At 43.3% G+C, this 16,661-nt stretch overlaps 1 protein-coding gene across 2 annotated transcripts; it reads left to right on the top strand.

Moving 5' to 3' along the window:
* Positions 1–451: 451 nt before the first annotated feature.
* On the top strand, positions 452–9,542 carry PCDH18 (protocadherin 18). 2 transcript variants are annotated; one of them, XM_009710622.1, is made up of 4 exons: positions 452–2,956; positions 3,922–4,007; positions 4,143–4,306; positions 8,567–9,542. In XM_009710622.1, exons 1-4 carry the CDS (start codon positions 452–454, stop codon positions 9,235–9,237), a joined length of 3,426 nt encoding a protein of 1,141 aa, XP_009708924.1. In that variant the 3' UTR covers positions 9,238–9,542. The 2 variants fall into 2 exon arrangements, with proteins under 2 accessions (XP_009708924.1, XP_009708923.1); XM_009710621.1 differs by having other exon boundaries at positions 3,919–4,007.
* The last annotated feature ends 7,119 nt before the right edge of the window (positions 9,543–16,661 follow it).

Genomic DNA, 16,661 nt, shown 5'->3' with positions numbered 1-16,661 from the left:
AAAAAAGAGAAAAAAAAAAAGGCAAAAGCTTTGTCTGGGGAGTTGGAGCGAAGTTGCGGAGGATTTTTAGGCTGGAGTCGGCGAGCGAGGGCGTTCAGTCTGGAGGAGAGGAGAGGAGCGGGGCGGGAGGACGGGCGGCGGATCCCGGCGGATCCCGGCCCTCCCTGGATGCTGCCGGTGGATGAGGAGCGTCCTGCCCTGACCCATTTCGTCCTGGAAGAGGAGCGGGGAATCAAATGAGAAAGCGTTGGATTGCCTACGGATTGTACCTGGATGTCCTGGCACGGTGTGTATCAAAAAAAAAAGAAAAAAAAAAGTTTTTCTGATCTGGTGTGATATTAATGCTCGGCTGACTAGAAAAGGCGTTTTCAAGTTTTAAAGGACCAGATGCACGCTGGGTTTAAGGTACTGAAGGAAGACGAAATAATTGCTTTTTAACTTGCTTGGAGAAATGAATTGCAAAAACTTACAAATGCACCGAATCGGCTGTAAAATGCACTTTATATTCATTTTTGCACTGGCGATAATATCTTTCAATAAGGCTGTGCTGGGCAAGAATTTGAAATACAGGATTTATGAGGAGCAGAGAGTTGGATCGGTAATTGCAAGACTATCGGAGGATGTAGCTGATGTTTTATTAAAAATGCCTAACCCTTCCTCGGTTCGTTTTCGAGCCATGCAGAGGGGGAATTCTCCCTTGCTTGTAGTCCGTGAGGATAACGGAGAAATCAGCATAGGAGCTAAAATTGATCGGGAGCAACTCTGCCAGAAAAACTTAAACTGCTCCATAGAGTTTGATGTGATCACTCTGCCCACCGAACATCTGCAGCTTTTCCATGTTGAAGTGGAAGTGCTGGATATTAACGACAACTCTCCCCAGTTTTCCAGAGCTCTTATCCCTATCGAAATATCCGAGAGTGCAGCTGTAGGAACCCGGATCCCTTTGGACAGCGCTTTTGATCCAGATGTAGGGGACAACTCCCTTCACACTTACTCCCTTTCTGCAAATGATTTTTTTAGTATTGAGGTGAGGACCAGGACTGATGGTGCTAAGTATGCAGAGCTGATCGTGGTTAGAGAGCTGGACCGGGAGTTGAAGTCAAGTTATGAACTTCAGCTGACTGCCTCGGATAAAGGGGTGCCTCAGAGATCTGGATCATCCCTCCTGAAAATAAGCATTTCTGATTCCAATGACAACAGCCCTGTTTTCGAGCAACAGTCATATATCATCCAGCTCTTGGAAAATTCACCGATTGGGACTTTGCTCATAGACCTCAATGCTACGGACCCAGACGAGGGCGCTAACGGTAAAGTCGTCTACTCCTTCAGCAGTCATGTGTCTGCCAAAATTACGGAGACTTTTAAGATAGATTCAGAAAAAGGACATCTGACCCTCCTGAAGCAAGTGGACTATGAAGTAACCAAATCCTATGAAATTGATGCTCAGGCTCAGGATTTGGGGCCAAATTCTATTCCGGCTCACTGCAAAATTATAATTAAAATTGTGGATGTGAATGACAACAGACCCGAAATTAACTTAAACCTGATGTCCCCAGAGAAAGAAGAGATAGCTTACATTTCTGAAGGGTCACCCCTGGACACTTTTGTTGCCCTGGTCAGAGTGCAAGACAAGGACTCCGGCGTGAATGGAGAGATAGTTTGCAAGCTCCATGGGCATGGCCACTTTAAACTTCAAAAGACTTACGAAAACAACTATTTAATCTTGACTAATGCCACTCTAGATAGAGAAAAGAGATCTGAATACAGCTTGACTGTAATAGCGGAGGACAAGGGAACGCCGAGTCTCTCCACAGTGAAACACTTTACTGTCCAAATCAGTGATGAGAATGACAACCCACCCCGCTTCCAGACAAACAGATACGAAGTTGTTATCTTGGAAAATAACTCTCCGGGAGCGTACATCACATCAGTCACAGCCACAGACCCAGATCTAGGCGACAATGGGCAGGTGACCTACACTATTTTGGAGAGCTATATTTTGGGCAGTTCTATAACCACCTATGTGACCATCGATCCCTCCAATGGGGCGATCTATGCCCTGCGAACCTTTGATCATGAAGAAGTAAATCAAATTGCCTTTATGGTGCAAGCTAGGGATGGAGGGAGTCAGCAGCTTGTCAGTAATACCACGGTTGTGCTAACCGTCATTGACGAAAACGACAACGCTCCTGTCATTGTGGGGCCAGCGCTACGCAACAGCACAGCAGAAATCTCAATCCCTAAAGATGCTGGAATTGGCTTTCTTGTCACCAGGATAAGGGCTACAGATAGAGACTCTGGTATGAACTCTGAACTCAGCTGCTCCATCGCAGCTGACAAGGAAAACAGCATCTTTGTGATGGATCCCAAAACTTGTGACATCTCTATCAACGTGAGCGTTGAGTCAGTTTCAGCAAAACAGTGGGAGTTTTTTGTGATAGTCCAGGATAAAGGCAGTCCTCAGCTTAGCACTAAAGCACTTCTGAAATGTACTGTTTTTGAGTATGTTTACTCATTTTCAAGCACAGAAGCAACTTTGGTGAGCCAACCCTCCCTAGATGTCTCGATGATAACGATTATATCCTTAGGATCAATATGTGCCGTGTTGCTGGTCATTATGGTTATCTTTGCTACGAGATGTAATCGAGAGAAAAAGGACACCAGGTCCTACAACTGTCGCGTGGCAGAATCGACCTACCAGCACCACCCAAAACGACCCTCCAGACAGATCCACAAAGGGGACATCACATTAGTGCCGACGGTTAATGGCACTTTACCCATCAGATCTCACCACAGAGCTTCTCCGTCGTCATCTCCGACCCTGGAAAGGGGACAAATGAGCAGCCGGCAGAGCCACCACAGCCACCAGTCGCTGAACAGCCTGGTGACAATCTCCTCTAACCACGTGCCCGAAAATTTCTCGCTGGAACTCACCCACGCTACGCCGGCTGTTGAGGTAAGGTCCATGCCTCCTTTTGCACGTCCGTTCACTCATGCACTCACCTGGGAGCATGGAGGTGTTTCTTCCTCTGCATGCAGCCTGCGAGAGCAATAGGCAATTAGGTCTATGCCTAATGAGAAGGTGTTAATGGATTTCTCTTTAGCTGCCACAGCTTTGCAGTTTAATCCAATATCAACCGAAGCCATTACCATGGGGAACAGGATTAAATCTATGATCAGTGGCATTATTTCTTGCTTCTTCCCTGTAAGGTCGAAACAACGGAGTGTAACATAGACAGTTCTCTGCTCTGGTTTACTGCTCTTTGTTTTTTTTTCTTCCTTGCCTTCCCTTTCCCTCTGTATAGCTGTTTAAGAAAGTGCTAAAGTATTTATACAGAGAAACAGCACAGGAAATTCTTTCATTAACGGGGATGGAGAACTAAAAGGTTAAACACTGACACAGTTTAAATACAGCTGTTGTAAAAAAGGATTGTAGTATCTCAAACTTTGAGACTACCCTTCTCAGTTTTTACTGCAAATGCTCTGTAATGCCTTAAATGAGAGCTGTGCCCTGGTAACTCTTTACGTGTAGAGCAATGGCATTTTATTTTGAATTGGGATCCTGCAATGGTAAAGGGTTAATTCTAATCTAGTAAAACAAAACAAAACTCCCACCTCTGTTTAATTACTTGTTTTACTTGTTAATGAATTAATTATTAGGAGTTCAGAGGCTAATGAACAGCAGTGCATTTCCTGATTCATTGTGCAAAGTCTTCAGACGTTTCCTGTGGCAGACACTATACTACAAAATAGTCTGTTGTACTGCATTATATAGGTGCAGGAATTTGATTTAATTAAACTTTAAAGGAAAAAAAACCCACCCACCCCACAAACCAACCTGAGAAGCGAGCTAGTGGTTTTACAACTAGGAATTTGAGCTTTCATTTCAAGGAATCAGTCTTTTCACCTTTTCTTTAGCAGGTTTCTCAGCTTCTCTCGATGCTTCACCAGGGCCAGTATCAACCAAGGCCAAGTTTTCGAGGAAACAAGTATTCCAGAAGCTACAGGTAAGGATCTGGACTGTTCTGCTACATACACACATACATGTATCAGAAAATACAGACATGTATTTTTAACCAAAAAGTGGAATATAACGTACATGAGATAATTTAATTCCACAATCGCCACAATTCTCTTTACAGATATGCCCTACAGGATATGGATAAATTCAGCTTGAAGGACAGTGGCCGAGGTGATAGTGAAGCTGGAGACAGTGATTATGATTTGGGGAGAGAGTCTCCAATTGACAGACTTCTTGGGGAAGGATTCAGTGACCTTTTCCTTACAGATGGGAGAATTCCTGCAGGTAAGAGCACAATGGAAGCTGACCAGTTTATTTACAGTGCTGCCTGGCTGTCACTTTGATAAAGCTACTACTGAGAAAGCAAAAATTCTTTAGCTTTCAAGTCCTGTGTTTCCTTCCTTTTTACTCTGCTTCATGATAAATATTGAGCTGGAGCCTTCACATACCTAGTAAAACGAAACCTCAGACACAACTGAAAAGCTACCCAGAGCAACGCCTACTTTTTTCAGATATTCACATCATCACGAGCTGGCTCCAAATTCCTCCCAAAAGCACGGTCTGCTCCATGTCCTTAGACTTTTAATGAGTGGGTGGATGTTTGTGCAAAGCCAGGCAGTTGTGGTTTGTTAAAAATACACAGAACTGTAACTTGGGTGACACATTTTCCACAATGGGTTTGATCCATATGATACAAACTTCTACCGTTCAGAAATGGATTGTGAAAGTGGTCTAGAAACATGGATGGAGAAGAAAGAAAAGTATATTTGTTCCCACTGAAAAATGAACTTGAGTGGCAAGGGGAAGGATCTAAATGTGTCCCAGATTTTAAATCTCGCAACTCTAATTTCTAGAAGAAAGAGCTTAAGAGGTACAATCCAGGGGTAGAGGGCAGAAAAGAAAAAAGCTAGAAAAGGGTCCGTGAAGGTAAGATAAACACATAAGTACATATACATGTGTATGAAGTACTACTTTTAAATTTATGCCCAGTTACAAGCTGAATAGAAGAGTCCATTGGAAATCACGCTAAGTACAGCTATGAGAATTTTGTAATTACTTTAATAATTATACAGCCACTGGTTGTACCCTAGATCTTGTACTTATTTCAGATCATATTTAGTTTTCTCTCTATAACCTACAGGGCCAGATAATTTCAGTATGGTTCACGGAGCCAAGACCGTAAACTTAAAAAGTTTAGTAAAGTCATTTTATACATGGAGGGACATTGCTTTGTGGGGCAGTGCAGCTCGTATTCCCCCCTAATGTCACCCCCACATCTTGCCCAGGGCTGGAGGAGAGGAGGGGAGCTCAGTGCTGGCAGCTCCTTCCCTCTGCTGCCACAGAAGACACTGGCGAGGGGATTGTACCTGACCTTGGTGCCTTTTACCCCGAGAAATATGCTGTTACTCTAGGTGAGAGTAAACCCCAAAAGGTTCATTTCTTCTTACACATTCTAACTTGTAACATTTTTCTGTGTATATTTTGCTCAAGACTAAGTCTTGTACCACCTACCCAGGCACTCGCCTACCTCCTCAAACTAGTCTTATGTACTCAATGTTTCAAAACTGGAGGCCTTGAAAAATTTTTTCAGAATCTTTAACCTAAATCTGGAGTCCTAATATATTTTTATCCTCATCTCCCCCAGCTCCTACTACCTATTCCTCTGCCAGCTAGCATGAGGCATGTCTCATTCTCTCCTATGGTTAGCAAGGAGGCAGGGAGGGATCTGCTGGAGCTCTCGGTTGCTGGGGGAACTTCAAGTGCACTGGTGTTTGCACTGGCATCCAGCCGGGCTGCTGCCACGGCAGAGCTGTCCCCTTCCCGGTGGGCAGCTGGGGGCTGGCAGCAGGAGCGGTTACCCTCTTGGCTAGCTGAAATGCCCGGGACGCGTTTTCAGCTCTTGCAATTCAGTCTCTAAACAGGAAGCCAAAGGGTAGGATTTCCAAAAGTGCCCAGCTAATCGCATTCAAAGTAAGGAAAACTCCTGCCGAGTGCAGATAGAACTGGCTTGGGCTATCAAGATGGGCATTTAATGTCATCCAGATATCCACTTGCTGCTGTGCGTGGTCTTAATCCATCAGATAAGTATGCTGAACCTGTTCAGAGCAGGCCTGAATTGATCAGCAATCCAAACAAATAAAAAGGAAGAGAAAACTTCCTGGAGGTTTCCTGTTCTCCATTTTGAAAGGTTTTTGCATTGTCAGTCTGAACACAGGCAAAATGCTGTGAGAAAGTCCTTTCAGTTTGACCCTTTAAGGTGGAACTGGAAAGGAAGGGAGCCAGTCCCTTGAAACTTCAAAATAACATGATCAGAAAGTTCAACAACTGCCCTCGAAAGGCTTGTTTCTTTCTCTTTTGCTTTTTAAATCTTTAAGTAAGCTTTAAGTTCTGGGGGAAAAAAAAAAAAAAAGCTGTTGTGTATCTGTTGGTTTTTTTTTTATTTATTACTGATTTAAGGACAGACTGTGCCACCATTCAGTTTCCTCAGAGTATCCTTTGATCTTATGTTCGGGAATGTCAGAATTTATTATTTTATACCAAAACCAATCCTGATAACATCAGTAACAAAACTCACAAGAAGACAACCCTCACTAATGAACCGTTAGACCATTGAAAGTCTCTCATTAATTTACAGGAGTCTTCTTAATTAGAAGAGTAATCCTCACCACCTGGGATGAGTTGAGAGCTGGTCCAAGCCCCATGGATCCCTTACATATCTTTTCTCTTTTCTAACTCTTAGGCGTTTTCTGTAAAAGAGCACACGTGTGCTTTTCATACATGGGAACAAAACACTTGAAGGGCTTTCAGTCACTCCTATCAAAACTTCAGCCACCGGTATTTTCTAGGTCGCTTTGTTTGTTTGCAGCTCGCTGGATCAGCAGGCCATTTGCAATTGCTTGTGCAATATCCAGCAGGCAGCCTAAACCTGTGTTCTTGAAGAAATTCATACTCTCACATGTGAGACACAAGGAAAGTTTATACTCGGAGGAATGGAAAGGGCATTAGGAAGGCAAACAGTATGGTAGGTTGTGTAAAGCACAGAGATAAATAACACTGACAGTATGAGAGTAGGACTTTATCAATCACTGGTACATCTTAAGCTGAAATACTCCGTTCAGTTCTGCTTACACCATTGCAAAAAGATTTTTTGATAAACTGAGTGGATCCAGTGCCAGATGGGAAGCGTGATGAGAAAGCGAGGAAAACTTACAGGGCGTGACTGCAAACATTTCTTATGTACTCAATATAATACAGAGAAAGGACAAACTCTATTCTGCTTGGGCTAATCTAACCATTAATTGATAGGGGGTTAAGCCAAAAGTTTCTTACAGTCAAAATATGCATAATGCAAAGAGTCTGGCATTTCTGAAAACTTTATTTTGAAGTATGTGACTCAAATTCAAGTTAGTGGCCCCTGCAGCACCTAGGTCTTTTCCAGCAGGTCTGGCAGGCACCCAGGCAGCACCCAGCCTGGGCCGAGGCTTCGTGTCCTACAGGGTCCTTTCGTTTGGAGAGGAAATTCCAGCCTCTCTCCTGGCACATCCCTCTTTGCAGCTCTGTCAATAGGGCTTTGCCTGTCTCCGTTTCCAGGGACGGTTCCCAGCTCTCTTCAGGTGTTTGCAGGGGACTCTTGCAGTGCCCCTCCACGGGCTGGTGCCGACCAGTGTAGCTCCCGGGGCTGCAGTCGCTTGCCCCATCGTATTGCTTCTCCCTGAGGGACACCACTAAAACCAAGCAGCTGGTGTTGTCTTCTGCTCTTCAGCCCTCCGGGCTGGCCTGAGTGCCCATCTGGTGGGGCACAGCCCCTCTCTGCCAATGCCTGAGCCAGCCTGGCCCAGTAACCTCCGCTACGGGGCTGCAAGTGCACCTCGGAGGAGCTCCAGCGTAAACACGCGTGTGACACGGGGTGTGAATTAAGCTCTAGGTATTCTGACACTGGATTAAAATCTAACTGACTCAGTCAAAGAGGTAATATGGCAGTGGATCACCTCGTATTCAACATACACCTCGTTGTCAGATCAAAAGGAGGTGTGTTAATGAAGAGGGAGATCCCTCTGCACAATATTGCTCGTTCTTCTTTATTTCCCTTGTCCACTTATTCCCACTTTATTACTCTGATATCCTTCTCTAATTGCATGTGGAAGACTTCACTAAAAATTAAGTAAATGCTTGGAGGTAGAAACACAGTTTTTGAGGTTTTTTCAAATGAAACAGCACTGTACAAAGGGAATGAATGGCTTTAAGTCACAAGTGCTTGTTTTCCACCTGGGATGTACATGTTTATCTTCATCCCTAGTTAAGAGATCGCATTACTGTCTTACATGTTCTGCATTTACCGTTCTCATTTTTTGAGACCATTCAGAAATGGAAGTACGTTTAGATCCAGGCCATTTGTATTTGCCACCTTCCTGCAGGCAGAAAGTGAACCCAAACACGGGATTTGAACATCTTTGGAGAAGTTTGGTCCTTGTGTTAGTCCCTGCTAATGCAAGTGATACCTGCAACGGGAGGGGGATGCTCACTCTCCTCTTCTCTCTCTTGCAGCGATGCGGCTGTGCACGGAGGAGTGCAGGGTCCTGGGGCACTCTGACCAGTGCTGGATGCCACCGCTGCCCTCTCCCTCCTCCGATTACAGAAGCAACATGTTCATCCCTGGGGAGGAGTTCCAGTCACCCCAGCAGCAGCTACAGCAGCAGCAGCATCAGAGTCTTGAAGAAGATGCACAGCCTGCTGATGCCAGTGAGAAGAAGAAGAGCTTTTCAACATTCGGGAAAGACTGCCAGAGCGAGGAGGAATCAGGGGATACCTGCACCTCCTCTCTCCTCTCCGAAATGAGCAGCGTCTTCCAGCGCCTGCTGCCTCCCTCGCTAGATGCCTACACGGAGTGCAATGAGATGGATCGTTCCAACTCACTGGAGCGCAGGAAGGGACATTTGCCAGCCAAGACTATAAATTATCCACAGGGGGTGGCGGCCTGGGCAGCCAGCACACATTTCCAAAATCCTGCCAGCAACGGGCCCACTCTGGGGACTCACTCGAGCGCACAGCCTTCCTCCAAGTGGCTGCCGGCCATGGAGGAAATCCCAGAGAATTACGAAGAAGATGATTTTGACAACGTGCTCAACCACCTTGGTGATGGGAAACACGAACTCATGGATGCCAGTGAGCTGGTGGCAGAAATTAACAAGCTGCTGCAAGATGTCCGGCAGAACTAATTGTTTCAAAAGCCTATTTTTCCATATTTATGGAAAACTGGAAGGGAAAAAAATAAAGAACAAAAAAACAGACTGAGAAGAACTGGCATTGCCAACTAGTTGCATTTATCATAAATGTGTCTGTGTATGTTGAATATTAAAATACTGTATTTTCATATGTACACAATGCAAGTGTGATTATCTTTATCTGTATTTTAAAAATACATTTGTACCTTATATTTATGTGTAATTTAACAAATAAATTTTATTTTTGTACACCCACAGCAAGCATGTTTTCCTAAATGTATATAGATGGTACCACCCTTGTCAAATGTTACTCTTAAAGTTTTAAAGATTCTGCACCAGGAATTAAAAAAAAAAAAAAAAAAAAAAAAGAGGGATATTGCTTTCCCTCATTATTTCTTTTAAATCTTGAATGTTATAAATACGAATTCAAACCACTGAAAAGTTATGCAAACATTAGTTTCAATAAATGATCCAACACCTTGTTGAAATGTTTCATTCTTACAATAAAGAGTTGTCAACTCCCATGAAACCAAAAATGTCCTTTTTATTTTGATGCTTTTAGCCTATAGAGTCATTTTCCCATTTAATTAATGGGTTATTGCAGGCTGGGGTCTTCCTCGCTTTTACAGGGAAGTGTTTTCCCCAGTGAACAAATCATGGAATTCAGTGATGGGACTTCCAATGTTACCTCTGCAAAAAAAGGTAAATTTGTTCTGCCATTGTTGCACTGCAAAGCCAGTTGAAGCGAGCGGTGTGTACTTGAAAGACAACCATAAAATCTGCTTTTCTGACCTCAAGCTGAATTCTCAATTTATGTAAATAAAAAATTACAATTGACTGCTTTATCCTTGTAAATGACATCAAAATAAGAAGCATGTTGCATCTCCCAGGAAAGCAGCTAATGATAGCTATATTTTGCCTCTGTTGTAACTGTGCCTGTCTTGTATTTGCAAAGTAATATAGAAATACTTGAACTTCCTAGAGAAGAGCTATCCTGCAGGTGCGTTGGGTCTCACTGAATCTCCCATCCTTCTGTGGTGGGGCTTCTCCCTGTACTGAAGCTAGCTCAATGAAAACAGTGATTTATACCGTGGTGCCATCACCACTGGGGGGTGGGTGTGTGTGACGTAACTAATGTTTTTCAGGTAAAAGTCAGTGTGGTCCCTTTAGTTCCTTTTTTCCAAAACCGTTTTTGGTCAGTCTGTCATACACAGGCAGATTTTTGTAATAGTAAACAAACTGATTTTACAGTTGAGAAACATGGGTGGGTCTGGACTCCTGATGCTCATTTCAGGAGAGTGTAAAGTTATAAAGAGACGGCCAGAAAAACTGGTATTTTGGGCTTTCATTCAGAGCTGCAGATGCATATTTTTATAGGGTATATCTTTTCCCAGAAGTGTGAAAAACTATTAAAATAATCCAAGTTAACCTGGGTGTAAAAACTGGCACATACCTTTATTCTGGAGAACTACACTTGTAAAGTATCCTGTAGAATATTTTTTAATGGTAGATATAGAAAAATCCTGTTTATTGCTACCTAAAAAAGGCCAGAATTTTGTTGTGTGCTTAAGCTTTATTTGTTTAGTCTGTGTGTAAGGAAACTTTAAACTCATTATTGGTTTCACAGTGCTGTAGATGTGACATTTGTAGATGCGTAGACGTTTGTTGTAACCTGAATAATGGAGAGATTCTCAACCTATTTACACTTGGAGTTCATGAGTATAGCTATGCTGGTTAGAAATATGAGGACCTCAGATTTCTAACCAAGTATCCATACCAGCAGGGGAAACTATCAAAATGTCATTTTGTCAATGTGACTTACACATTTGAGGGAACTGGCTTACCAGCATTGGTACAAGAAGATCCTCTAACAGTGGAGGCTCTGTTTCTGTTTTGGAGAGTTGTAGCACCTTTGAATGCCAACAAGACCTCTGTCTCATTGAGCTGATGCCTGCTACTGAAAGGAAGAAGTTGTAACATTTCATTTATTAAATGTTTGAAAACCTCCTCCCTGTTTTTCCCATTCCTTCCCACTAATAGGCTTTAATGGCCCCAACCAGCCTCACCTGGGTCCCACCCTCCCACTCCCCCTCACCCCAAGGGCTGAGGAGCTCATTTAAGCTCAGCCTGGGGCACTCAGCTGTTGTACGAGTGTTGGTCCCTACTCTTGCTTCCTGGATGAACCTGGGGTTTACTTTATGGCAGTGTCTCCAATCCCCATATCCAGCCCCTGCTGACAGAAGCCCTTGGATAGACCCTCATCCTGGTTTGTCACCTTCCGGTGTTGGGGGCTGTCGATGGATCCTGTTACCAGCGCCTGCCTCAGCCTGCTGTGTTCAGGTACCGTGGGGTGGCCCTTTGTCAGCGAGGGTGCTGCCTGTGCTGGGATCCCTCTCGGCTCCTGGCCATGGTCCTGTCCCGCTCCCTGCAGCAGCCCTGCTCTCGGTGCTGCCTGATGGTATCTCATGCCCCATGGTCATCCCAAGTCTCGCCTCTTTATCAGCAAGGTTGGGTTGACTCTGAAACCCGTGTAGGTGCTGTAGCAGTCCTACCAGGTCCTGAAGTTCACGAGGGCATGGCTTCCTCCTTAGCTAGCTTATTTCTGTCTCCTCTCAGCACCACTCCCCCTCCCCTTTCAGTTTCCCTCGTTATCAGGATCCAGTTCTGGTCCTGCTCTCCAAGTCCCCTCACCCCCACCCCGTTCTCCTTCCCTCCCAGCTCTCTGACTCTGCTTCCCTTAAGTCAGGCTTACCCACGTACTAATCTTGCACAGCCCACGGCTCTGCTCTTGTATTTACAAAGTGCATGGTGTCCCAGTAACATTGCCTGTGACTGACATTCCCAGTTTCTACCTCCTCACCTACAGGTGAAGACATTCCTCAAATCCTCTCTTGCCCTAATTTTTCATGTGTAATTGTTAAAACCCACTGGATTTGTGAATTCCCTCACATCTGATGACTTTTTTTTGGGTGACTGTATGGGGTGGCAAGGGCTGATGTCCCCGGCTGCCCCTCCCTGCCGCTGACTTCGCACGGGAGAGGGAGGCTCAGGCAGAGCATCTCCCGCGACAAAACTCATGCCTGCTTAGGAAATCGCCGGTTATTTAATTCCAGCTTGGGCCCAGGTGGTGTGTGAGGTGTTCAGGGGGACTGGCCGTTACGTTAAAAGTGTGTGAGACGGAAGTTTGACAATAGCTATTAAACTTGGAAATTATGTTAGTTTTCCATTGACATGGATAAAACATTGCTGCCTGTTACGAAATCAGCGGCTGAGACTGAAACTCCCTTTCAAGTGGTGCAGGTTCCTTCTTCACAAATAAATGCAGATAGATATTGCTTCCCATTTCTCGAAGAGGAAATATTAGCCCTTCAGGCTCAGACTGGTTTGCGCTGTCTGCAGGCTTGCAGGGCAGCCTGATAAGCTCTATTTTCACAGTCGCATCATCCACTAGGGATTACCAACCTGGTTTAAATTTAAAATCCTTAAATCAGTTTATGCCCACTGGCCCATGTCACATGGATAGTCTCAATGATTTAAAGAGCCATCGTTTGCAGAGGGGGCTTTCTAGCAAAAATAGATTGCAATGAATTTCTCTGGTAGCACAAGGCATCCGAATATCATAAAATACCTAAGGTTTTCCTAGAGGGGATTTCTGTGCCAACACACAGTAATAGTATTTGGTATGTGCATTGCTGCAAGAATCTTATCATGTAAAAAGACCGGTTATAAGACCAATCTCCAGCAGGAAAAATGTTTACTTAGATTATATCTGAAATGAATCAGAGTTTGAGCTGCATTCATTATTGATAGGAAGCTTGCTAAAAGATCTGTAGATTGTGGTAAATGAGGGAAAAATCTACCTTAATCCTACTCTGGTTTGAGTCCCTCTTTTTCTCGGGCGTCCCTTATAAATGAAAGAAATTATATATATGTGTGTGTACATGTGTAAAAACCCTAGCAACAAATCTCTTCTGTGTCAACAACAGGGAAAACTGATATTACACACATTAAAAAAAACAAACAAACAAACAAAAAAAAACAACACCAAAGAACAAACACCTGGATTTGCTGCATTTTTGAAAACTAATAGAGGGTTAGCGGTTAATGGTCTATTTTAAGCACCAAACATTGGCATGATTATCCTGCCCTGAACACAAGGTTGCTAGCACTTCTGATAAATGCTTGGCACCATTTTATTCTTGAAGCCAAAAAGTGTTTTCCTCCTTGGTATCATGACAGAAAGGGTCATGGAAGTCAGCAAATATTAATTACCAAACTGCTGGTTGTTACTATGTGCTTCTGGCTCTGTCATTGCTATCACAGATGAAATTAATAAGATTTTTGAACAAATACAAAGCTCAATTAATGGATGCTCAAGCACTATTTTTCTCCAGATTCCATGTATGTTTTCTTTTTAGTCGCTTCTGAAATGAATAAACTAAACAAATGTACTGAAATAATGATCAGAGATAGGGGGTTGTTTGACCACTCATTTAATTTGTGTTTAAAGTATTTCTGTAACCGCTGCATTGCACTTTACTATTTGGTGTCCATTAGGATAAACACATTGAGAGGATGTGGAGGATGTGGCTGTCAGTAATGTCTTCGTTGCGTTCTACACCCTGGTCGTGTTTATAGTTACTCGGTTTAGGAACAGCAATAGAAAGCAAACAAAAGCTACCACAAAATATTTAACCTTAACGGTTTCCTATCTTTTTTTAATGAAAAATTGAAATTCATAGAAAATGCCAGGAAAGTTAATTTCCTCCATTTCTGTGCAATCTGCAGAGAAAGTCAGATGTTTCCAAAGATTAGAGGACTTGAAAACCTCGATTGTCAGCTGCATACATGAAACATAAACTTTCCATACTGCAGCACCTAGACTCAGATAAGCAGGCAAAGTTTGCCTGCAAGCTGTAAAAAAAAAAAAACAAAAACGACTGGATTTATGAAGAAGATCTTATGTTTAAACTTTGTCAGGAAGGACAGCACATGGAGGTTAGTCCAAGTTGCTTTAGAGAATAAATGCAAAAAGAGCTCTCTCTTGTTTAGTTAGCATTAGGTTAACACAGTACCTAAACCGAGATCCCTAGGAGACTGTGGTATACATACATTTTCTTTCAACAGTGCAGACTGTTACAGAAAGGAGTGAAATTGTGCCTGGAAGTGTATCCCAGGGTCAGCTCTGTCTGCACATAAAACTTGTCCAGCAACAAATTCTGTAATGCGGTTTTTATAAATTAAAAAGGAAGTGATCATATTGTAACTTCCATCAATAAAAAATATTCATAATTAGCAACCCTGTTGCACGTCATATCCTGGAGCTGTAGAACCATAAATGACTGAGCACTTAAAAAAAAAAAAAAAAAGAGAGAGAGAGAAAAAAAAAGTAGTACTATTCTGGGATCATTTAACCCTCTACTGAAAAAACCCACCTTTCTTCAGAGACACACAAGAACAGTTTAAATGATACTGTAAAAACTATTTACAACAGAATTGGTAAATGATACCTTGTTTAATTAAAACTCAAGGGAGATTCTGGCAGAAATGGGTAATAACCTAAGCTGAAATTTGACCAGTGCACACATTCCCCCACCGCTTGCCCGAATAGCGCTGTGGGAAATACAGTGAGAAATGACAATCCAAACTGTTTTACAGCTTACGTGAAGCATTTAAAGCATCACCGTGCATCTAGTTTCCTTACATGACTTTGGTTTAGTACTGGTTCAAGAGAAGAAAGTGCTACATAATGAATCAACAGCACCCCTTATACGTAACCTAGATATTCCTTGAAGGACCCTTACGCTGGTAATGACCACACACAACGAATGCCAGGTAAGCTTCCGAAGTTCACAAAGTCACAGAAGAAAGCTGCATGACTCGAGTGAGACTTCTTTTCACATATTTGTGAAGAAAAGTATTTTTAAGCATATTAAGGTTTAGAGCTACAAAATCTCTTAAGTAACCTAAGTTCATCTAGCATAATTTTTATCATCCAAATCCTAAATGTAGAATCTCAAAACACGGATGTCTACTTGATTGATTTTTACGTCTATGACTTACAGCATTGCCCAAGACTCCTGACATATAGGTGATTGACTGTATATGTTCCCATGTAAATATTACATTAAATTCTCTAAACGTGGAAAATATCTGTGCCTGGTCACACCAAAGTCTGTCAATGCCCGAGTGCCGACATGACGAAGGGCAAGCAATCCATTGCCTGATGCATTGCAGGGCCTCAGTGCTGCGGAGGTTTGCCTACCTGAACGCGCACGCAAGGCCAGACTCCGGAGAGAGTAGGGGAAGAGGAGAGGGAGGGCTGCGCGCTGTGACAGGCACTGGAGAGCAATTCTCTGCCCTTCCAGGCACTCACCCCTCAGCTCTCATTTGTTTCTTTTCTCTCTGTGGCTGAAAATATGTGTTTTAAACGTTAAACAAAGACAGCAACTTCATTGGTAAAAATTGAAATTGTATGGTAGGCTAGTGGCTTGGACAAGAAGTTGAAGCTTCCTGGGAAGAGAAAGGGATTTGAAGCTGGGGTTTCTCATAGTTCTGGTAACAATAAAAATACCCACTATACTTTCATATACTTGTATTTTGCGAGGAAGAATTGTCATCAGCTCTTGTCCTGAAGATAGGATTGATCATGGTGGGCTTTTATTTTTTAAAAATCTTTCAGCTTTAAATATTTGTTTTTCTTAAATTACCTTTAATCCAAGTCCAGTATGCTGCCCTCCCACCTTCTCCCTCCAACAGCCCCTTTTCCTGCCTACGCTTGTTGCTGGAACAAAGATGGTGTGGAATAGCTCAAGAAGTCAATCTGGCCGAAAAGGAATGGCTTCCCCGCGGTGCCGTGCGTGCTGTGGCTGGGTCCTGAGCACAGCGTAGCCGGGGCTTGGGTTGGCATCGGTTGCTACAGATCTATATTCTTGGTTACCAGTGAACATGCAACTGTTGTGGTTTGAGCATTGCTAAGAAAGTAGCTACGAGGGCAGGGCAGGCTGCAGGATCTGTGTTACCCGTCGACTGTTTGGGTGACTTACTCCGAACTCAGCGCTTTTGGGCTGCTCGGCCGGTAACGCACAGCCCAAATGGTTCAAACATGGCAGTGGAGGGTGATCCTTCCCTGTCGACTGGAGGTTTAATCCGTACTGCCTTCATTTGCTTTCCTTACTGTGACCGGTCCCGGTCTGATGTTCCCTGTCAAGTGCAAAGTTCTTCACGTGTATTGCATAGAAAGCACGTGAATACTATAGACCTGGCTGTGTTAAAAGGCACATAGGGGTTTTTTTTTGTGCATTTAGCCTTAAATTGCTGTGAAAATTACTGTGAGAGGAAGCCTACCTCCTATTTGTTTCATTCAAATAATTCCTTCATTATTTTGTCCCTTCTCTCATTGGTTTGGACTCTAATAC

This window comes from Cariama cristata, unplaced genomic scaffold (assembly GCF_000690535.1).
Source record: "Cariama cristata isolate BGI_N322 unplaced genomic scaffold, ASM69053v1 scaffold3372, whole genome shotgun sequence".
Lineage (NCBI taxonomy): Eukaryota > Metazoa > Chordata > Aves > Cariamiformes > Cariamidae > Cariama > Cariama cristata.
The sequence above is the reverse complement of the archived record's forward strand: the minus strand, read 5'-3'. Positions and strand labels throughout refer to the sequence as shown.

Excerpts from the sequence above, each read along its gene's own strand:
- PCDH18 (XM_009710621.1), top strand. The coding sequence starts at position 452 with ATGAATTGCAAAAACTTACAAATGCACCGAATCGGCTGTAAAATGCAC. Across the intron at positions 2,957-3,918 it reads ACGCTACGCCGGCTGTTGAG|CAGGTTTCTCAGCTTCTCTC; the intron begins GTAAGGTCCATG and ends CCTTTTCTTTAG. Across the intron at positions 4,307-8,566 it reads AGATGGGAGAATTCCTGCAG|CGATGCGGCTGTGCACGGAG; the intron begins GTAAGAGCACAA and ends TCTCTCTTGCAG.